At 40.7% G+C, this 23,965-nt stretch overlaps 1 protein-coding gene and 1 non-coding gene across 2 annotated transcripts in view; one reads left to right on the top strand and one right to left on the bottom strand.

Annotated features, from left to right (window-relative positions):
• Ttc27 (tetratricopeptide repeat domain 27) overlaps window positions 1-23,965 on the top strand; it is a 133,994-nt gene that overhangs the window by 26,554 nt on the left and 83,475 nt on the right. The window contains exons 8-9 of the mRNA XM_013013524.1: window positions 66-132; window positions 16,162-16,275. Of these exons, the coding sequence (XP_012868978.1) occupies window positions 66-132; window positions 16,162-16,275 (181 nt within the window). The remainder of the gene's footprint in view (window positions 1-65; window positions 133-16,161; window positions 16,276-23,965) is intronic.
• Trnaa-ugc lies at window positions 14,106-14,173 on the bottom strand. Its single transcript has one exon. It is a non-coding gene; the product is annotated as a tRNA-Ala (tRNA).

Raw genomic sequence — 23,965 nt, 5'->3', positions numbered from 1 at the left:
ACTTTAAAATTTTTATTTCATTAGTTCTAACAGTAAGAATTAATTTACTTTTCTTTAAATCAAAGCACAAATTTCCAAAAGAACAACCCAGTTCATAAGCTAACTGAAGAGGAGCTGTTGGCTTTTACATCCGTGAGTAATGTCTTCCCTTTCCATTTCGCTCTTTTTCCTTGTAACTAATTTGCCTCTGGTATATTCTTGTCTTTGATAGATCATGTTGAAACACTGATACCTGAATAAATTTCCTGCGGGGAGGCGAGGGACCCTCTTCATTCTATTTTCCAAGCTACCTCTTTCTAGGACAGACTTAAGCATGATTATTTCTCTTTGTACTTGCTTAGATTTGAAGATAATGACCAAATATCTCTCTGCCTGAATCTCCCTGCCTCATGTCCAGGCTTTCACTTTCAACACAGCCAGTGTAAACACTGTCCTTGCTCTCAAGGTTAAGAGTGGTAGACTAGTTGAGCAACTGTTATAAGCAAAATAATAAAATAGGGAGAGTCTGTGCATGGGGGTGAGGGAAGAAGAGGCAATAGAGGCTGCTTGTCAACTCTCAGCAGTGTCTGGAGACAAATGTGACTGAGAAGAGGCTGTGAGGTTTGAGACTTTAGGAGCACACAGCTTTTCTCTAGTGTAGAGCCTATGGATTATTTGGTCTCTTTACTGCAAAGAAAAAAGGAGGGAATGGAGGGTGAAAAAATGAAGGTGGCAGATAAAGACCACAGTTGGAGAGGAACAGCTATGAAGAGAAATAATGGCAGAACAGATGTATTCGGATTTAAGATGAAAGAAGGGTATTGAAGGACAGAAAAGAATTTCCAGAGGGAGAAGTCGGTCAGTATTTCTCCAGCCTAAGGCATGTTAATGGTCAGAAATTAGCTAGAGTTTTGATCTTCCTTTGTAATTTTTCAGATAGGGCAAAAGAAAAAAAATTGATCTGGTAGAAAGAAAAGCTAGCTTATTTTATACTTTAGTAGAGAATTTTCAAATTATGCTTTCTTAAATACTCTCTTAGAACTGGATGTTGTCAATGGGCTGAGTTGGGTTTTAATCCACTTCTGATTCTTAGGAATCTGTAGTGTTCTTGTTTATTCCTCATGTGTGCCTGAGGGAACTTGACAGGTGACATGGTAACATGGTTTTAATTTTTTTTATCCTTCAACTGTCTGTAACTATGTGCAGTAGATCATGCTTGTATCCTAGCACTTTGGAGACTAAAATCTGGAGGATGGCCGTTTGAGCCCAACTTGGGCAAAAAGTTTGCTTGACTTCTCAACCAATAAATTGGGGATGCTATAGCTTGCCTATCATCCCATCATCCCAGCTATATAGGAATAAATAGAAAGATCCTGCTTGAGAGCATGAGCAAAAAGAAGATTGTGAGACTCCCATCTCAACCAAAGAAGCCGGCTACAGGAAGTGTAAAATGGGATTGAGGTCCAGATGTTGGCCTGAGAAAAAAGTGAGACCTCAAAAATAATCAGTGTAAAAAAGGGCTGGAGTAGAGTACCAGCCTAACAAGGGTACTGCCAAAAAAAAAGTATTCTGTGATAGGTCTGGAGGCTGGTGTGCTGTTAACCTTTAGGAATGCACTGGGGTACCTGGCCCCTAGTTGGTAGGAGAACATTCTTTGCTCCAAGCAGCCTGAATGGCTAAGAACTGTTTGGAACTAATGTTGATGTGGGAGAGAGCAGCATAGGGGACAGGGGCAGCATGCTACTCCTTGTTGCTCATACCTGTGTTTCTGCTCTGGTAGCAGCATGGTGGGGTTGTGAACCTGAGTGTTGATAGAACGGCAAGTGCAATAGGCATCTTGATAGCTTGCCAACAAGCCTTTGGATAGATGGAACTCATAGGTTTTTGACATTTTGTAAATATTCAATAAACAAAGGAACTGTTTTCTAGTTTTGATTTTGTTCAATTTTAATGAACTATCTTAAAGGCTACTAAAATACTAGTGAAAACTTTCCTAGAGAACTTTTTAAAAAAGTTTATATTAGGGGCTGGGAATGTGGGAGTGCTTGCCTCACTTGCTTGAAGCTCTGGGTTTGATTCCTCAAAATCATATATACAGAAAAAGCTGAATGTGGTGCTGTGGCTCAAGTGGTAGAGCACTAGCCTTGAGCAAAAGAAGCTCAGGTACAGTGCCCAGGCCCTGAGTTCAAGTCCCAGGACTGCCTCCCCCCAAAAAAATACTATATTGTTATTTTAGAGGTGATGTTACAGAAGGGTTACATTTATATGAGTCAGGTAATAAGTACATTTCCTTTCGTATAGTGTTATCTGTTTCCTCATTCTCTCTCTTACCCTCTTTCCCATTTCCACCCATGAATTGTATAGTTCACTTTCATCAATGCTTAGAAAACTTTTTGCCAGTGGGTTTTTTGTTTTGTTTTGTTTTGTTTTTTTTTCCATCTGTGTTTCCATGTTGGTACAGCATGTTGAACGATACATGAGGTATGCTAGGAAAATAGTTTAATTCAGCAAAGCTAGAATTTTTTCCTAAGAGGAATAGCTTTACTTGTGTAAGGCTGCCATTATTCTTAAGAAATTGTATCTGCATGGTTCAGGAAAACTGACTGAGTCATAGTAAAAATAACCCATATTGTTTTAGAGAACCATTTAAGTTATATAGGCTTGACAAGTTAAAATTAGCTGTGATATCTGTGTTATTCCCTTTCAGATGAGCCAAGTCAGTGACATTCAGTAATGTTTTTAATTTCCTCTCATTGTTGAAATGGGAACAATTTGGTTAATTCATACAGGTGTTTCAGTTTTCCTTGGCAAGAGTTTTGTTTAAGTGTGAGTTGACACTGGCAGTTTGCCTTCCGACTGTCTGCCTTAAGCCCTAAGGTCTCTACAAATGAAGGAAGGGGAAAGTCCTTTGGAAGTTTCACATTATATTACATGTATTTTCTCTTTGTTATTGATTCCTCTTTCTTTATTTCTTTTTTTTTTCTTTTTTTGTTGGTTGTGGGTCTTGAACTCAGCACCTGGGTGCTGTCCCTGAACTCTTGCTCAAGGCTAGCATTCTACCACTTGGAACCATAGCTCCACTTCCTTTTTTTTTTTTTTTTTTGAATGGTTGGCTTCGAACTGTGATCTCAGCCTCCTGAGTCGCTAGGATTACAGGTGTGAGCCACCAGCAACCCTCTCCTTTTTATTTTTCTTTGCTTTCCTTTATTTTTTCTCTGTTGCCCAAGCTGGGCTCAAGTGCTCAAGTGGTCCTCCTGCCTCAGTATTCTTAGTGTTCACACTGCAAGCCCATACCACTATATATGGCTCTGCTATCTGTCTGTCTGTCTGTCTGTCTGTCTGTCTGTCTGTCTGTCTATCTATCTAGTTTTGGGGCTCATCTATCTATCTATCTATCTATCTATCTATCTATCTATCTATCTATCTATCTATCTCTCTCTCTCTCTCTCTCTCTCTCCCTCCCTCCCTCCCTCCCTCCCTCCCTCCCTCCCTCCTATTGGGGCTTGAACTCTGTGCCTGGGCACTGTCCCTGAGCTCTTCTGCTCAAAGAGAGTGCCCTACCACTTTGAGCCACTGTGTCAATTCCAGTTTTCTGGTGGTTAATTGGCGATAAGAGTCTCATGGACTTTCCTGCCTGGGCTGGCTTTGAACTGTGATCCTCAGATCTCAGCCTCCTGAGTAGCTAGGATTACAGGCATGAGCTACCAGCTCCTGGCTCTGCTATTATTTGGAAAGTACTTATCTATGAACATAAAATAACTAGCTAACCATTTTTTCTACAGATAAAATGAGGGAATACTAATTATTTAATTTTAATTTAGTAAGGTAGACAGTAAATTGAATTAGCAGTAATACTTTTTGATAGTTTGGTTGTACAACTAAGATTGATTAGTTCAGAAGCTCCTTGTGTACAGAGGAACAAACACAGTGAGACTGAAGCAGAGCAAAGTAGACCATGCCTCTGTATAGCATAATCAACCTGATAAGAATAAAACGAACAGAATGCTTTGTCAGCACAGACCTTCACCTTCTCATCAGAAAGTGTATACTTAGTAATCTCAGTTCTGTGTTGTCTTCTTGGTCAGGCAATTTAGAATGAACTCAGGCACTGATTTCTTTTTCACCACATAATTAACCAGATCTTAAGATTCATACTTATTTTTCACTTTTCTTTCTAGTCATGTTGGAGTAACTGGTATTGGATTTGAACTACCCTTGCAGAAACTTACAAAACTGGAGAAAATAGATGAAGCAGTTGGGTATAAGAAGGATGTCATGATTAGTTATTAGCTCAGTAATACAAAATTGGTTTAATATTAAATAATGTAATATATCTTATTAGCAGAGTAAAACCCAGTAGCATGTCAGAAATGAAATAGTACCTATAAATCTAACCACATGGAAAAAAAAACAAACAATAACAACACTCAAACCAAAGAATGCATCTCTGTGCCTCCTATAAGAGATGTATTGTAGATACAAAGACCCAGTTAGGTTCAAAATAAATAGGGGAAAAATATCCCATGAGAGCAATATAAAAGGCTAGATTCCTAATTTAATATTAGATAAAATGGATTTTATTACAAATAATCTTTCTAGAGAGACAAAGGATTCTTTTTTTTTTTTTTTTGGTCGGTTGGGGCTTAAACTCTGGGCCTGGGCAACTGCCCCTCAGCTCTTCAGCTCAAGGTGAGCACTCTACCACTTGAAACACAGCAACACTTCTGGTTTTCTGAGTGCTTTATTGGGAATAAAAGTCTCATGGACTTTCCTGCCTGGGCTGGCTTTGAACCGTGATCCTCAGATCTCAGCCTCCTGAGTAGCTAGGAATACTGGTGTGAGCCACCGACACCCGGCAACAAAGGATTATTTTATAGTAAAACCTATTAGGCAGACAGAACAGTCATAAATGTGAATGTGCCTAATAAAAGCTACATAATATATGAAGGAACAATTGACAAAATTAAAGTGAAAATAGGTAATGTTGCCATCATAGGTTAAGATTTTACACTGTGCTCCTTAGCAAGTGATGGAACAATTAGGCAAAAGCAGTGAGTAAATACATTACATCCCTATAACCACCTTATCTGATTGACGTCTGTGGAATATATGCTCACAATCCATGGGCTTTTGAAGTGCACATGATAGTAGTCACCCGTGTCAGAAACAAACACAAAGTATTCAGCCTACCTAGTGTATTTTGTGGAAAGAAGGTAGGAGAACAAATACCCTAAAGAAAATTGCTTTCTGTTCACATGTATTACAATTTTTACTGCTTTTCTGAGGTATAATTGGTGTAGTCTCCTTCAGATGTTTTTGGGAACCTGCATTCAAAAGAAGCCTACAGCTGGGTGTTGGTGGCTCATGCCTGTAATCCTAGCTACTCAGGAGGCTGAGATCTGAGGATCACAGTTCAAAGCGAGCCCCCTAGGAAAGTCTGTGAGACTCTAATCTCCAATAAACCACTAGAAAAACTGGAAGTGGCACTGTGACTCAAGCAGTAGAGCGCTTGCCTTGAGCTGAAGAGTGCAGGGACAGTGCCCAAGCCCCTAGTTCAAACCCCATGACCGACCAAAAAAAAAAAAAGCCTACATTTAAGTGGAAGACTGTTCTGGCTAGAGCTATGTTTGATCTCATATTTTTTTAAAAAATGAAAAAAGAATTATTATTTTTTTTTGGGTCTTGTCGTGGGGCCTGAACTCTGGACCTGGGTGCTGTCCCTCAGCTCTTCAGCTCAAGGCTAGCGTTCTACCGCTTGAGCCACAGCACCACTTCCGGCTTTTTTCTTTTTGCTTATGTGGTACTGAGGAATCGAACCCAGGGCCTGGAGCATGCAAGGCAAGCGCTCTACCACAGAGCCACCTTCCCAGCCCGAGAGGGGTTACAATTTCTTAAGTCAGGTAATGAATACATTTCTTTTGGGACAATTGTCACCCATTCCTTAGCTCTCTCCCAGTTTTTCCCTCTTGTCCCCACCCACAAGTTGTATGTATAGTTCATTTTCCATATAGTATCTAGTGAGTACCATTGCTGCATTTGTTCACCCTTTGTCTTCCATTTCTCTGCTCTACTCCCCAGTGACAGATAAACAGACAAGATAAAAAGAAAAAAACCAAAACATTGTTTCCATTTCCTGGAATGACCTCATCATTTAATATAGGTTATTGATGCTGAAAAGATTTTGAATTAAATTCTTTCTCCATTAGTAAGTCAATAATAAATAAGAATCAATAAACAGAAAGATAGCCAATATGGATATAAAAGGTTTAAAGAAAAAGCCCTATGTTAAGACAAGCTACATAAGCTGTATGAGCTAAGCACATCATTGCTTCATAGCTAGATAGTTGTTTTATTTTTTTGATACTAGGACTAGGGCTCGAACTCATAGCCTAGGTGCTGTCCCTGAGCTTTTTTGTTCAAAGATGGCAATTTACCTCTTGAGCCACAGCTCTACTTCTGGCTTTTTTTTTTTTTTTTTTTTTTGGGTCCGGTCATGGGGCCTGAACTCTGGGCCTGGGCGCTGTCCTTCAGCTCTTCAGCTCAAGGCTAGCGCTTCTACCACTTGTGCCACAGCGCCACTTCCGGCTTTTTCTTTTTGCTTATGCTGAGGAATCGAACCCAGGGCCTCAGGCATGCAAGGCAAGCACTCTACCACTGAGCCACCTTCCCAGCCCTACTTCTGGCTTTTTTGATGGTTAATTAGAGATAAGAGTCTCAGTCTCTTAGACTTCCTACCCAGGCTGGCTTTAAACCTTGCTCTTCAGACTTCAGCCCACTGAGTAACTAGGATGACAGATGTGCCCTGGTTGGTCATCATCTGTATTTTGGGTTGAAGATATAAGCAGGGTCTCTGGGTCATTCTCACATGGTCATCATTGAATTGTCAGTCTGTTTGTGTCACTTTTTAGGTTTCAACCTTGTGTCTTGCCCTAGAACTCCAATCTCTCCCATGTCAGATATTTTCAGAGACCTCCCTTCTTTGGGCCAGTTCCTTTCTTTTGGGGTTATTGAATTATATTGTCTTTATTTTATTTCATTTTGTCAGTCATGGGGCCTGAATTCTGGACCTGGGTACTGTCCCTCAGCTCTTCAGCTGATGGCTAGCACACTACCACTTGAGCCACAGCGCCACTTCCAGCTTTTTCTGCTTATGTGATGCTGAGGAATCGAACCCAGGGCCTCATGCATGCAAGGCAAGCATTCTACCACTGAGCCACCTTCCCAGCCCCTATATTGTCTTTAGTAGCATAGAAACCTGGGAGAAGCCAAGTAATCTTAAAAACATAGAGTAAACAAAAGGAAGGGGGTGATAGACCAGATATCACTTTGGGTAATTTTTGACAAACTTAGTCTCAGAGACTGACCTGCTGTGAAAACAAATAAACCTTGGAAGTACACAGGCATTAAAACATTGCTAGTCTTACAAAAGGCAGAGGTGTCAAATGTTTCTTCTCACTTGAGTTAAACCATATGCAAGAAAGTCAGGGCCAGAAGTGAGAGGTGGGGAGCTGACGTTTGGGTAGCCAGTTCAGCCCTTTCAGAGATGTCTACCAAGCTAAGGCTTCAGACAAGTCTGTCTGGCCTCTGGGAGCAGAATCCAGTCATCTCCAGACCAAAAGCCCTTCTAGACCAAATGAAAATTGTGCAGTGAGTTCACAGGTAAAGTTGAATAATCAGAAAGGCAACTTCCTATGATTTAAACAAACAAACAAACCATGCTTGTAACCTGTGTGATATTTCCACACATTCACAGCAGGCACTTTGAACACATTCTCTCCCTCAACCACACTCTCATTCTTCCCCCATGACTGAAAGACAAAAGAAAGAGCAAACATTTGATTACAGGGCTGCACAAGTTGCAGTTTTCTGCATTAGAAAGCAGAACAGCTGTATAGGGAATGTTGGAAGAAATACAGGGTGCAATTACAAAGATAGACTAACAATTTTTGTTGTCCAACTTATTAGGAAAGGAAAGTATCTTCCTGAAATAACTTGAAAATAAAAAAAGTAGATTTGAAGGATAATGACTACACATTTAGCTACATCAGAGTGACTTCGTGTGACATGAAGAAGTGTGTATGACAAGTGTTCCAGAAATTTTATTCTGAGACGCGTATCTAAGTGAAACTCTTGCATCTGTGTCAGTGAACATGTTTAAAAATGTTTAATAATCATATGTTGTTTATAATGACAAGAATTTGGAAGTGAACCGTATTGACAGGAACAAAGATGAGTAAGCTGTGACTTCCCATCATGGTAATGAAATATACACTGGAAAAATGAAACTAGGTCAACTGGAGCTGTAAGTACCAGAGCAGAATTTATTAAGATCGTTTACCTGTTATTTGATCTCTTACACCATTTTAAAGAATAGACAATGCTGCTTTCATTGTGAACATTTTAAAGGTAATCTCAGTGTCATTCATTCATCAAGTCTGTAAGTGGAGTCAGTAATGGTTGGGAGCATTCATGGAATGAAAAAGAAACAACCAAGAAAGAAGCCCTTAGTGGGATTTACACACCCCTTCTCCCCCCTCCTACCCCATGAAATATATAGGACTTAAAGCAAAGATAGGTGACATGTTTGATATTAGGAGTTTTGTGCAAACTCCAGTGTTGACCATCATTGAATGAACGCTCTTAGCACTTTTGCCTCTATGGATTCACAGTGGATCTGTGGTGGTGGTGTTATGAATTAATGGTGTTAAAGGGTGAAAATAGTCTAAGTTTTAAATAGGTCTGCTTTCATATTGTGTGAAAGGCAAACCTGTCACTGCCCAGAGCTGGCACATCCAGAATGCTGAAGCTCTTTCTCCTTTGAGACAGTAAAATGACCGACAAATTGGCCTCTGTTTCCCAGGTTTTCTAGGAAAAAATTTGCGCAGCAGAGAAAATAGCTTTAAAGGTATTTTAATAGCAGGGGATTCAAGCTAGCCTTCTACTGGATATTATGGCAGAAGTAAAGGTATAAGACATGAGACTTGCCTTTGTGGAATTTTTAATTTAGCTCAGATCAGATAAATTCATAAGTGTAATTACCAATACCAGGTAGTTTGAACCAAGAATTGATAGCACAGATAAATAAATCCCCTCATTGCTAAGAAAGGAAGAAATTATTTAGGACCAAGCTGTCAAAGAAGCCTTTGTTCTTTAGGAGAGGCTTTGGTGCAGGCCTTGCAAGATAGATGAGATTTGATGGAGCCATACAGTAGAAGCAGAGGCATAGGGATGGATGAGCAAAGATTTGTTTAGGGCAGGAGTGAACCTTAGGGACATTAGGGTTGGGACAGGTTGTTTTTTTTTTTTTTTTTAACCAATCCTGGGGCTTGAATTCTGGGCCTGGTACTGTCCCTGAGCATCTTTTACTCAAGGTTAGCCCTCTACCACTTGAGCCACAGTCCACTTCTGGCTTTTTCTGTAATCAATGAGAGAGAAGAGTCTCACAGGAGGAGGCAACAATGCTTGATAGGATATGTACTCATTACCTTGCTCATGTAACTGTAACCCCTCTGTACAGTATTTTTACAATAAAAAATGTACAAAAAAAAAAAGAGTCTCACAAACTTTACTGCCTGGGATGGCTTTGAACCTTGATCCTCAGATCTTGGCTTTCTTTGTAGCGGGGATTACAGATGTGAGCCATCTCACTCAGCTTGATACAGATTTTAAGTGTCTGTATGACAAGAATTGAAACCACCATTCTACAGCTTCTGAGAAAATTGTAGGATTAAATAATAATTTACAGGATTAAACTTGGATTTTAAACTTGATGTTTAAACTTACTGATTTTAAAAAGGGAGCATTCTTTTAAAATCAATTAAAAAGATGGAATAATACTACTTTTCATAGCATTTTTTTTGTTCCTTGCTTTGTAAAATCAGCCTGACTTGGGTGGGCTTTAGTGTTGCCCACAGGAAGAGTTTTGAGGTGGTGCTGACTGACATGTGGGAAGAGCAGATCTCTGAAAGCTTTATGTTGAATGAGTGGACTGCTTGTCTGTATACAAAGCAGACTAGCGACCTTGAAATGAGGAGAAGTTGTACTTAGTATAGTAGAAGATATTAGCTGAATACAACAATAAATGTATATATGCATGTGTACATATAAATAGCTAGTTATATAAATGTAACTTTAGATGCATTTTAAAGTAGGATTGCTAACAACTTCATTTCAAGCAGTGGGCCGAGTTTGCTTAGATGCTAGCATTTGTATACACAGTAGCTCAGTGGCATGTCTTAAAACAGTTAGCTTCCCTAAGACCATTGAACAGCATCTTCCCCTTCTTCTGTCTCCCTGAACCTTCTTTTTTTGCCTGTCAGAGGGCTTGAACACTGGGTCTGAGCGCTGTTACTCAGCTCTTCACCTCAAGGCTAGCTCTCTACCTCTTGAGCCAAAGCACCACTTTCTGTTTTCTGAGTGTTTTATTGGCGATAAGAATCTCATGGACTTTCCTGCCTGGGCTGGCTTTGAACCATGATCCTCAGATCTCAGCCTCCAGAGTAGCTAGGATTACAGGAGTGAGCCACCAGTGCCCGGCTTTCCTGACTCTTTGCCTTATTAACAGCTGGTGAAGTGGATGGCTTTTTAATTTATAAATATGCTATAAATAGGAGCTGAGATGTAGCTCAGCGGTAAAGGGCTTGCCTGTATGCTGAGTGTTCTGGATTTTAGTCCCTAGTACTACAAAAACAAATCCCAAAACAAAACAAACAAAACCACAACCCCAAACAGAAAACATTGTAACTGTAAATAAAGAGCATCACCACAGTTTATTTCTATATTCACAGTAATGAAAAATACTAAAAGCATCTTAAATTATGTAATTTGCTGCTGGACAAGTGAAATAGAATTAAAATAGATTTTATAGCCTAACGCAACCTTGGAGACCACCAGATCAAATCCCATTGTCACATAGATGAGAAAAGTTAGGACACAGTGGTAAGCATCTTTCCTGAGGGAGCTGATTGGTAGAGGGGCCTGAAGGCTATCCAGTTCTTTTTTGTTTTTTTCCTGAAGTTTTGTTTTGTTTTGTTTTTTGGTTCTGGTCGTGGGGCCTAAACTCTGGGCCTGGGTGCTGTCCCTCAGCTCTTCAGCTTAAGGCTAGTGCTCTACCAGTTGAGCCACAGCGCCACTTGCGGCTTTTTTCTTTTTTTGCTTATGTGGTGCTGAGGAATCGAACCCAGGGCCTCACGCATGCAAGGCAAGCACTCTACCACTGAGCCACCTTCCCAGCCCCTTTTCCTGAAGTTTGAACTCGGGCTTTGTACTACTGGGCAGGGTGATCTACCACTTGAGCCATGCCTCCAGCTGCTTTTTGCCTTGGTATTTTCAGGGTAGGGTCTTGCTTTATGCCCAGGCTTGTCTGGGCTGCAGTCTTCCTACTTTGTTCTTCCCTGTGTTGTTGGGGATGACAAGTGTGTGCCATTGCACCCAGCCATTTTGCACCTCCCCATAGCTGGAATAACAGGTATATGCCACCATATCTACTCATTGGTTGAGATGGAGTCTCAGGAACTTTTTATTTTTTGGTCGTGGGCCTTGAACTCTGGGCCTGGGCGCTGTCCCTCAGCTCTTCAGCTCAAGGCTAGCGCTCTACCACTTGAGCCACAGCGCCACTTCTGGCTTTTTTTTTTTCCTGCTATGTGGTGTTGAGGAATCGAACCTAGGGGCCTCATGCATGCAAGGCAAGCGCTCTACCACTGAGCCATCTTCCCAGCCCACTTTTTTTTTTTTGCTGGTCATGGGACTTGAACTCTTGGCCTGGGTCCTTAGTTCTTCAGCTCAAGACTAGCGCTCTGCCACTTGAGCCACAGCACCATTTCTGGTTTTCTGATGGTATATTGGAGATAAGAGTCTCATGGACTTTCCTGCCTGGGCTGACTTTGAATTGTGATCCTCAGATCTCAGTCTCCTGAGTAGCTAGGATTACAGGCGTGAGCCACTGGCACCAGGTAGTCTCTAGGACTTTTAGGCTAAGTCTGGCCTCATACTGTGATCATATGATCTCTGCCTTCAAGTATCTAGCATTACAGGCTTGAGCCATCATCCAGCTCAGTTATTTTTTCACTATGGTTTCCCACTTTGCCACATACGTTGTATGTTACCATTTAGGAGTGACTTCTTTTAAAAAGTTGTAAGGTCTTTGAGTTTTGGAGCACATGTGAAAGAAAAAAAAATTATTATTATTTTTTTTGGGGTCGGTCGTGGGGCTTGAACTCTGGGCTTGGGCGCTGTCCCTTAGCTCTTCAGCTCAAGGCGAGCGCTCTACCACTTGAGCTACAGCGCCACTAAAGAAAAAAAATTTAAAGTACAGTTTAGGTTTCTTATCTTCCACACAAAAGCATATCTATCTATCTGTCTGTCTGTCTGTCTGTCTGTCTTCCATAAGCCGGGCACTGGTGGCTCATAGCAGTAATCCTAGCTACTCAGGAGGCAGAGATCTGAGTATCATGGTTCAAAGCCATCCTGCGCAGGAAAGTCTGTGAGATTCTTATCTCCAATAAACCTAGAAAACAGGAAGTGGTGCTGTGGCTCAAGCTGTAGAATGCTCGCCTTGAGCTGAAGAGTGCAGGTACAGTACCCAGGCCTAGAGTTCAAAGCCCCATCACTGACACACACACACACACACACACACACACACACATGCATACACACATACACACACACACGCTACATATATATATATATATATATATATATATATATATATGCCATAGATTGCCTGGAAAATAATAATGAAAGTATTGTTTCATGATAGCCACTTATCATTTGTGAATTATGTCCTTGAAGAGTATATTATAGGGAACGAATGGAAAATGATCTGGTGACTTTTACTTTCAGCACTCTGCCCCTGAGCCACACTCCCAGCCCCTATAATCTGGCCATTATTACAAGTACCATCACTGGGAGTTACACCTTTGTACAGACACCTCTGTTAAAAGACCAAGTCCTACTCTCTGCCCTTTGTTCTTTCTTCCTGTGTCCCTGCAATACCCCAGGCCGTCTGTAGGGCCCAGCAGAACTAAATACCTGGGGGTCTGCTCTGTAGGAGCAAACCTGGAGGCAGTGATGTGTGGGGATGGGATCATGTAGGTGTGCTGATGGTGTTGGGGATAGAGAAGGCCCTCTGCAATGGGACTTTCAAGCTGAGACCTGGAGCTGATACTGAGGTAACTGTGTGGATAGTCAGGTAATCACTTCTCTGTTCTAAATTGAGTGGGGTTAAAAGCAGTGATACCCAGTTGGCTGTAAACTCTGAATCACTGTCTCTGAGTTCTTTAGCTCAAGGCTAGCATTCCACCACTTTCAGCCACAGCTCCACTTCCAGTTTTCTGGTAGTTAATTGGAGATAAGAATCTCATGGACTTTCCTGCCTGGACAAGCTTTGAATTGCCATCCTGAGATCTTAACCTCCTGAGTAGCTAGGATTACAGGCATAAGCCACTGATGCCCGCCACTTCTGGCTTTTTGCTGGTTAATTGAAGGTAAGAGTTGGATTTGCCTTCTCAGACTGGATTTGAACCTTGATCCTCAGATCTCAGCCTTCTGGGTAGATATGATTACATGTGGGAGCCTATTTCATCATTTATATCTTTGTTGTGCCTTATGTAATTTGATCTTGGTAAATGTTTTCTTTTTATAGGATTACGTTAATGGATAAGGTTACACATTAATCTCTCTTGAAAACTATATTGCAAGGAGATGAAATATTACAATTATCAAGTTGATTTAGGAGAGTGAGATCATTTGCTAAGACATTGCATTAGAGTGTGAGCCATGTGAGTGCAGGGACCTTGTCTGTTCTGCTTGCTTTTCTGTCATTAGGACCTAGTGCCTGCTGCCTTGTCCAGAGTAAGCACTCAAGTGAATGAATGGATGAAATGCATTCTTTTGATTTTACATTTTCTTTGCTTACTCCTCTTCTCCCACTGTTTCCAAGGTTCTTTCCCTGATCTTCTTTTGCTAGTCTATCTTCTAATTTTTCTTTCTTTCTTTTTTTTTTTTTTGGTTGGTCATGGAGCTTGAACTCTGGGCCTGGGCGCTGTCCCTCAGCTCTTCAGCTCAAGGCTAGCGCTCTACCACTTGAGCCACAGTGCCCACTTGCGGCTTTTTTCTTTTTGCTTATGTGGTGCTGGGAATCGAACCCAGGGCCTCATGCATGCAAGGCAAGCGCTCTACCACTGAGCCACCTTCCCAGCCCCTTTTTTCTTGGTTTTATCATCTGTTTCTGCAATGTAATCATGTATTATTTTTTTTTCATTTAAATGGGGACAATTTCATTTGGGAAAAAGTTGCAGAATAATATAAAGATGTTCAGGAGACCAAATGTTAGCACCAGCTTTTTCTGTTACTGAAGGTGTGACCTTGAACAAATACTCTAACCTTTTGGTACTGCAACTTTGAGTTGTGAGAAAATTATGTAGAATTGGATTAGAAATTCAACTGCTTGGAGTGGCTAGTAAGGTAACACAAATGAGGGAGTAGACTGGGCTTCTTACTGAAAGAAGTTGTAGAGACTTTGATATAGCTGGTGCTCCATTGCAGGACTTCTTGCTAGCCTTAATGAGAATGTGGAGTTACTATTAAATTTAACTAAATCAAAGTTTTGTGTTATTTTAGTTTACTAGTTCTTTTTCTTTTCTTTTTTCTTCTTCTTCTTCTTCTTTTTTTTTCCTGATCCTGGAGCTTGATTGAACTCTAGGCCTGGACACTGTCCCTAACCTCCTTTTGCTTAAGGCTAGTCCTCTACTACTTGAGCCAGCTTTTTTTGTAATTAATTGAAGAGTCTCATGGACTTTCCTGCCCAGACTGGCTTTGAACCCCGATCCTCAGATCCCAGCCTTCTTAGTATTTGAGACTTGAGCCACCAACACCAACAGTGCCTGACTTTACTAGTTCTTAAAACTGATTGCATTTGCCGGACACCAGTAGCTCAAGGCTGTAATCCTGTCTACTCAGGAGGGTGAGATCTGAGGATTGAGGTTCAAAGCAAGCCTGGGCAGGAACGTCCATGAGACTCTGATCTCCAGCAAACCACCAGAAAACTGGAAGTGGCACTGTGGCTCAAGTGGTAGAGAACTAGTCTTGAGCTGAAGAGCTCAGGGACAGCACAGTGCCTAGGCCCAGAGTTCAAGACCCACGACCCAGGACCAACAAAAAAACAAACCAATAAACAAACAAAAACTGACTACATTTGAAAATCACCTGGGGGAGTATTTTTAAAAGCATTAATGCTTAGATCATGCTTTGGAGATCTGATTACTTTTAACATGCCAGAAGCTTCTCTGCTGCTTCTAAGGAGCAGCTACGTGTTGAACAATTGATTGATCCTGCAATGTTCTCCACATTTGGGTTTTAGAGGCAAGCTTGTTTAGCAACAGACAACAGGATGACAACAACTTTCTGCCAGACAAGTTTTCTTGCAGTGATCTTTAATGGACGTTATTGCTGGAGTGGCCACTCAGGGACTTGTGTGCATTTTTCCAAGCAGTTCTTATTGATCGCATTCTGGTCCATCTGAAACTTGCACTCTATTTCTACTATTTGTGGTCATATTTGATTTATTTCCACTACTTGTGGTCAGAGCGCATACTTGCCATGCTCTCTGATGGATGGCTTTCTCTGGGGTTACCTTTACAGTGTGTGTATATTCAGTTCCATTGTAGGTTAGTCTTTTTCAAGAGGCTCCTTCAGGAAAGCATTTTATCTAAAATCAGAGACTCCCTGCTCTTACCAGTCACCAGAAGGCAATCTCATATGTTTTGAAATGATACACTCTAATGAAAATTGAATGAAGACCTTTTGTCTTTGCTGGCTTAAGTGGTCAAATTTGAAGCCAGACTTTGGTGGCTCATGCCTGTAATCCTAACTACTCAGGAGGCTGAGATATGAGGATCTTGGTTCCAAGCCAGCTTTGGCAGGAAAGTCCATGTGACTTACCTCCAATCAAACCACTCAGAAAAAGCCACAAGTGGCTCTGCAGCTTAAGTGGTAGAGCAGTAACCTTGGGCCAAAAGAAGCCCCGGGACAGTGCCCAGGCTCTTGAGTTCAAGCCCCAGGACTGGCAAAGAAGGAAAAAAAGTCAAGTTTGAATTAAGCTCCCCTGAGATATTTGAAATAATTTTATCCAATTCACAGTGGGTTCACTAACTTACCCCTTTTATGTCCCCCTCATTCCATCAGTGTTTGCTTTCACAACCAAAGTTCTGGGCCATTCAGACATCAGCCTTGATCCTCCGGACAAAACTCGAGAGAGGAAGCACACGTCGAGTGGAGCGGGCACTGAGGCAGACACAGGTAGGACTTGGCGTGCTTTGTTTTCTCTCATCTCTGTATGTGCAGAGAGAAAGCATGAGGTGGCTTGTGCTTTACTATGTATATTGTGCTGTTATTTAGAATTGGACTTGGCTCCAGAGTGAGCTTTGTTGCTCTGACCCACTATTTGACCTGTGTTCCTCATCTGTATACTTGTGAAACAGTAATAATAATAGCACTTACAGGTTTATGGAAAGACTTACAATAGACAGTATAAATAAGTATCCATTTTAAAAGATCTGTAGTCCCACAGGTATTTAAGGGAGTAAAATTCATCCTAATACAAAAATTCTCACCGATGAACTAACCACATGTAACATTAACCACATTCATGCATCATTTTCTATTTAGTTGTAATGTTTATTCTTGTCCAATCAGCAAATTGCTTGTGGTCCTTTTTATACATTGTCTGATAACTACCCATGATACATGTTTACTAAACCAAGAAAAATAGGAAGTCTTGCAAAAGATGTAGGATTTCATAGTTTATTTTCTTACTGTGCTAGACACTGACAAGTCCAGGATCAAGGCACTGGCCCCTTCATCATCTGGTGAGGGTCTTTTTCTCGTAGATTGTGCTGTCTAGTTGTTGATAATTGGCAGAGGAGAGTGAACCCATTCTCTCAAGCCCCTTAATAAGAATCCCTTTTTTTTTTTTTTTGCCAATCCTGGGGCTTGAACTCTCGGCCTGGGCACTGTACCTGAACTTCTTTTGCCTAAGGCTAACACTCTACCACTTGGGCCACAGCACCCTTTCTGGCCTTTTCTGTTTGTGTTACAGAGGACTTGATCTCAAGGATTCATGCATGCTAGGCAAGCACTACCACTAAGTCACATTCCCTGACCTTAATAAGGATCTTAATTCCCATTCATGAGAACTGTGTTCTGTGGCTTAATCATCTCCAAAAGCCCACTGCCCAGTTCTTTCACATTGGCCATTAAATTTCATATGAATTTTGGGAAGAGCTTTCAGACTATAACTGTCAATGGAAATAATAGCCACTCAGGCCCTTGTACTTATGCTGGTTAACTTAGGAATTCCTAGATCCTGAAGGTGATAAAGTCCTTGATCAAAGGAATGAGGCTGATACAAAGCAAAAGTCAAGCAAAGCTTTATTTTGGGCTAAGCATCAAGAATCAAACTGATTGGTCAGGGCTGTCTCTATGGAGAGAGCGACCCCGCCTAATCTCACAGGCTAATTTTTATAGAGCAAAACTACAAACCACAAACTACCTGTAAACATGTAGCAGTTATGAGCTAATTTTACTCTTACTGGTTGAAGCAGAAGGGTTACATGTGTGTTTTTTTACTGATTGGACCCCTTCACCTGAACCTGACTCTAGTCTTTGTTTTTCTGGGCTCTGTCACTGAGGCAAGCAAGCAAGGTTTTTTGCTTCCTTCACAGACAGGGTCAGCTTGCCTTTACTGCACAAACAATAGGTGTGGGCAAGGTCAGCTCATACTTACACTTTACAAACCAAATGGCTGCCTAGACAGAAAATGGAGTTACTTTGGCTAATGTGGGCCTAACAAAGGTATCTTTTACTTCTATATTATCTGTGATTCTGGAGCAGTAGTGGTGACTGGTCCTCTTTGAGCCTCACAAACACAAGGTGTGGTTATCAACTGTGAGTGCTTTTGCAGGAAAAGAATTACAGAGAGTAGGGAGATAGTAAGGAATGATTTCTTAGTAATGTGAAAGTATGCTTGAAAGGCTGGTGGTTCATAAAGTACTGACTACCTCGAAGTTGTTGGGGTTTCTGGATTTTATTATCCTAATTAGGCACCAATTGGGACCTTGTGTGTATGTGTGTGTGTGTAAGTGTGTGTGAGTTCTGAGGCTGAACTCAGGGCCTAGGCACCATCCCTGGGCTTTTTTCACTCAAGGATGACACTACCACTCTTCTACTTCTGGCTTTTTTGGGTAGTTTAGTGGAGATAAGAGTCTCACAGACTTTCCTGTCCCCACTGGTTTCGAGCCATGATCCTCAGGTCTTAGCCTCCTGAGTAGCTAGGATCACAGGTGTGGATCCCTGGCAGCTGGTGGGATCTTGTTTTTGTAGCCCTCCTCAAATGGCATGATGACTGCCCAGATGTGGGAATCTATATGCCTTTACTTTGGGCAAGGTGAAGGTAGGCCTGTATGTTTGATCCTTTTTTCTATTCCCCATCTAGCAGTAGCAGTCATTACATCTCTTGAGGCACATGCTTGGCCTTGATATGGGAAGTACTCTCCCTAAGGAGGATGTAAGGGCCATTATCTTAAGGTCCAGGGTGAGGGATCATCTGGGGATTATGATTCTACTTCTGTGGAGGGGAAATAGATTCTTGTAGCTAGGGACAGACATTTCCTCATTTTTGCCTAGTCTACTTCTCTGCCTACTTCAGACTATTGGAAACTGGGCTAGAAAGGCCATTCATATTATATTCTGGAAAGAATTGGTTTACATTTTACCTGTGCCCTGAAACTTTATGGAAGGCTTAAGTTAAACAGACTAATTTAGTGGAGATAGTAGCAGCATTCAGATAACATAGCAGTCAAGATGTCATAGCGTTCAGGCTATGCCACGGTTCTTGTTGGCTGCTGTTAGCCAGGTTTAAGTGAAAATTAGGAGCAAAAAGCAGGATAGAAACATTTGGAAGTTGTCTGGCCAGAAAATAAAGTGGTAGACAAGAGAAGAGCATAACTGTTAAAGAGATTGCAATTACTAGAAAGAACCTAAGCACTTACCACTGGGACAAAAGAGGAGATGCCATAAGATCATGTTGGGAATTGTCCACACACTGGCATCAGAAGCTTTCTTGAGAAGAAGGAGCTACTAGAGTGCCCTGTAATTACAGAGCTGCTAGCGAAGAAAATTTTCTGGGTTCAGCTGGCTGATTGAGCTATAGTCCAGACAGACCCAGCTTCTGCTCAAGCTGGTGGCAAACTTTGGTGCTGTCCTTGTACCACAAGGTGCTGGCTTTCAAGCAGGCAGGATATGGGGTTCTAGAAGCTTCTATCCAAATTTCAGAGGAAGGCCTGGAAGCCAGGCAGTATGTAAGAGGGTGATTATTTTAATTTGGATGTCTTTCAAGTTGGGGTTAAAATTAAACAGTAGTAAAACTCATAAAATTATTTTCATATTTCTGTTAAAATGTAAATATCTTAAGAAAAAGATGTTTCTAATAAGATTTTTTTTTTTTTTTTTGGTTGTGGGGCCTGAACTCTGGGCTTGGGCACTGTCCCTCAGCTCTTCAGCTCAAGGCTAGTAGTGCTCTACCACTTGAGCACGGCGCCACTTCTGGCTTTTTTCTGCTTATGTGATGCTGAGGAATCAAACCCAGGGACTCATGCATGCAAGCAAGCACTCTACCACTGAACCACCTTCCCAGCCCCAATAAGATTATTTTTAAGATGTGGATAGAAATCAGGAAACTAAACAACTTGAACAGTTATAAAAAAGCAATTTTAATTTCTTTTTTATTTTGGTCAAAATCTTAGCCTTCTTAGTCAGTATAAGTGGTACTAGAATAAATTCACTTATTGATGAAGAAAATACTAATCTTGAAGTGATTTCCTTTGTATTCATCTCTTCTATTAACTTAGACATGGAATGTATCTAGTCAGAATTTAGTTTTCTTTTGTAGTGGCCAATTAAACTAAAAAGTATAAAAGTAAATCTGTTTTTATAAATACAGTTTGAAACATGCGTCAGCATGAATTTTGATTATGTCTTTTCTATTTAAAAAAATACACTTGGCTAGGTACTGGTGGCTCACGCCTATAAACCTAGCTACTCAGGAAGTTGAGATCTGAGAATTGCTGTTTGAAGACTGCCCTGGCAAGACAGTCATGTCTGAGAATCAACCCCCCAAAAATTGGAAGTGGAGGTATGGCTCTCAAGTGGTAGAGTGCCAATCTTGAGTGAAAAATCTAAGAGATAGCACCCAGGCCCTGAGTTCAAGACCCAGTACCACACATGCAACACAAAAATGTATATTGTGTACAAACATGAACTTAAAAGAAGAATCAAATCACTTTATTTGAGCATTTCACCCTTTTTTTGCTTTTCCTCATCCTGTCACCTACAGGCTAGATCATCAGAGAGTTGTTTTACTTTCAACATAAAGAACAAAGTTAGGGAGTTCTTCCTCCCTATGCAGGATGGTTTCTGTGAAAAAATATTGTCAATCCTTTAATCTAGGAATTTTGGAAATTAGCCAAGTCATATGACAGGATGAATGAAAATTTATCCCTTTTTTTTTGTCACAGTTGAGCCACTTAGCTCATAGGCTGAACTTTTGCCAATTACTCTGATTCAAAGTTTGATACTTCTGTGTTTGTTCAAGCTCTTTCATTCCTGAAAATAACAAAAGTGATTTTAAATTATATACATATATATACATATATAAAACAATGTTTTTAAAAATTGTTTTAATCTCCATAAAAATCTCTTCCTTCCCGGCACGGTATAGAGTAATAAATTGTTAAAGCTGGATGAAATAAGCTTGAGGGGTCCCTCAGTGAAAAGATTACTCTAGTCCTGTTTTTGCTGAAGAAATGCAGGTGTGGTGGTCAGGTGACTTGCCCAATTTGGTCAGTTATCAACAGTCTGGGCTATAACTTACAATTATAGGCATTTACATTAAAGGCTCAATGCAGGTCCTAAATCATGGCAGATTTGGAAAGGATTTTTAAGTGAAAAATGTCAAACTTAAAAAAGAAAATGTTGTATCATACCTAAAGGTAAAAATAACATTCACAGAAGAAGTGGAACTGGAGGACAATCCATAATAGCTGTCTTATGAGGTCATTTTCAGCTTCTCTTCTCTGTTTTTTTAAAAATGTTTAAGCAACAAGAACAAGAATCATATCTTTTAATAATAACCACTTAATCATAATACTGTCAGTCCTTAGAACTGTTAAAAGGATAAAGTAAAGATGTATATTTATGTGAGGTAAAACACATGTTCAGGGAAAGGAAATATTTTTGTTTCTTGAAAGATAAGACAAAATCTTAACAATGAAAATAATTCTATGCAAAAAAAAGAAACCCACCCTAGCAATGCATTAATAATGGCTGCCATACAGATAAAAAGGGTGATATGACTGTAGGTGTGAGCTGTTGATAACTGGCGCAGCTAGGATTTCTGTGTGTGTGTATATGTGTGTGTGTGTGTGTGTGTGTGTATTTGGGAGACCTGAATTTAGTGCCTGGGTGCTTCTGTGTGTGTGTGTGTGTGTGTGTGTGTTTGGGAGACTTGAATTTAGTGCCTGGGCGCTTGTGTGTGTGCGTGTATTTGGGAGACTTGAATTTAGTGCCTGGGCGCTTGTGTGTGTGTGTGTGTGTGTGTGTGTGTGTGTGTGTGTGTGTGTGTTTGGGAGACTTGAATTTAGTGCCTGGGCGCTTCTGTGTGTGTGTGTGTGTGTGTGTTTGTGTTTGTGTTTGGGAGACTTGAATTTAGTGCCTGGGCACTTCTGTGTGTGTGTGTGTGTGTGTGTGAGTGATGTGGGGGGGGGATATGTGTGTGGTGTGTATGTGTGTGTGTGTGTGTGTGTGGTGTGTGTGTTTGGGAGACTTGAATTTAGTGCCTGGGTGCTTCTGTGTGTGTGTATGGTGTGTGTGTGCGTGCATGTGGTGTGTATGTGTGTGTTTGGGAGACTTGAATTTAGTGTCTGGGTGCTGTCCCTGAACTTGCACTCAAGGCTAACACTCTACAACTTTGAGCCACAGCACAGTGCAACTTCTGTTTTTCTGGTGGTTATTTGGAGATAAGAGTTTCTTGGCTTTCCTGTTCTGGCTGGCTTTGAACTGTGCTCCTCAGTTCTCAGCCTCCTGAGTAGTTAGGATTACAGGTGTGAGCTACTGGGACTGGTTCAGTTAGAAATTTTAAAATAGTGCATGTTCAAATGAGGATGATGATGTGATGATGAAAAATGTTTATGGAGATGCTCTTTATTGTAGTGATGATTCAGAAGCTGCATAAGTGAACATGAAATATTCTTCACTGATTATTTATGCTCTACATTTTTAAAGCCAGTGTAATACCATTTTCTCTGTGTCATTCTGCTTTTCATTCCCCATCTATCCAAACCCATATGATCAAAATATCACGCCTTTCTCCTTTTGCCAAGGCAAAAGTACTACAATATTTGTATAGTCCACATACGTTGCTGATTAATTGGACCCTGTGAATCAAAAGAACCATCTTATTTATGTCCACACCAAAAGATAATTGTGTAGCAAAATTTCCTTATTGTCTTCCAACTTTCATCTGAAATGTTTTAATTACTGTTAAGTGAATAGTACCCAGGCGCAGAGTTCAAGCCCCATGACTGGCCAAAAAAAAAAAAAGTCTCTTGGACATTTCCTGCCCTGGGCTGGCTTCAGACTGATTTCAGCCTCCTGAGTAGCTAGGATTATAGGCATGAGCCACCAATGCCCAGTTCTGGTTATATTTTTAATATCTTAATTTTTAAAAAAGGGCCTGTCATGGTACCTGTAACCCCCAAACTCAGAAGGCTAAGGCAGGAGGAACATGAGTTATAGGCCAGGCTGGGATATTGTCTGAAAACAAGACTATCTCAAAAACAAACTCAGTGGGCTGGGAAGGTGGCTTAGTGGTAGAGTGCTTGCCTTGCATGCATGAGGCCCTGGGTTCGATTCCTCAGTACCACATAAGCAGAAAAAGCTGGAAGTGGCACTGTGGCTCAAGTGGTAGAGCACTAGCCGTAAGCTGAAGAGCTGAGGGACAGTGCCTTGGCCCAGAGTTCAGACCCCATAGCCAAAAAAACCCAAAAAACAACAAAAACCAACCAATCTAAACAACAAACACAATATCTATGTACATATGACCACCTTTTTATTTCATACTTGTGAGTATTACAACTCATGTAATGGAAATTAATGTCCTCCACAGTTATTTATGTAATAATTCTAATATAAATAAACTTCATTGATAAAGAAAATTGCTATCAGCAGAAGACTTGGCCTTGTGGGGAAAGGAGCTGGGGAACACAGGCAGGAAGCAGTGGGGGAGGCTTTGTGAGAACGGCGATAGCCACTTGCACTCTAGCAGGGAGGGAGGGAAATGGAATGCCCACAATGTCCGGCTAGGGTTCTATACAGAAACAGAGCCTGTGAACGAATCTGTGAACTTGGCTCCTGATAAGCCATTTCCCTTGGCTAGAGCCTTGCAGTTAGAATTGCATTCAGAATAGGAACTTCAGATTAACACATGACCAGTGTATGGAGAAGTGGATAGTAGGAAGTTACAGAAAGCTGAAAAAATAGGTTAAAAGTAAGTAAAGTAAAAATAAGTAAAAGTTAAGAGTAAAGTAGTTTTTTAATGGAATAGAGTAAAATGTACCCACTTATAGTATACTTCCAAAAGCCTTAACAATAACTTTACCCCGACTCAGGAATTCCTTCTGTTTTCACTTTTTTTCTTTTAGGAGGAATAGGGTAGGGTCATAAGAATTTATTGATAAAACCACCATTGTAAAATGCAAGGTGAATGTGAAAGTCAAATTTAGATTTGTATTGTACAGATTTAGAGGGTTTTTTTAAAAAAATTTTATTGTCAAAGTGATGTATATAGGGGTTACAGTTACATAAGTAAGGTAATAAGTACATTTCCTGTCAAACTTGTTACCCCTTCCATTATTTTTCTCCTACTTTCCCTTCC

Source organism: Dipodomys ordii, unplaced genomic scaffold (genome assembly GCF_000151885.1).
Source record: "Dipodomys ordii isolate 6190 unplaced genomic scaffold, Dord_2.0 Scaffold20, whole genome shotgun sequence".
NCBI lineage: Eukaryota > Metazoa > Chordata > Mammalia > Rodentia > Heteromyidae > Dipodomys > Dipodomys ordii.
This window is presented reverse-complemented; position numbering and strand designations above follow the sequence as displayed.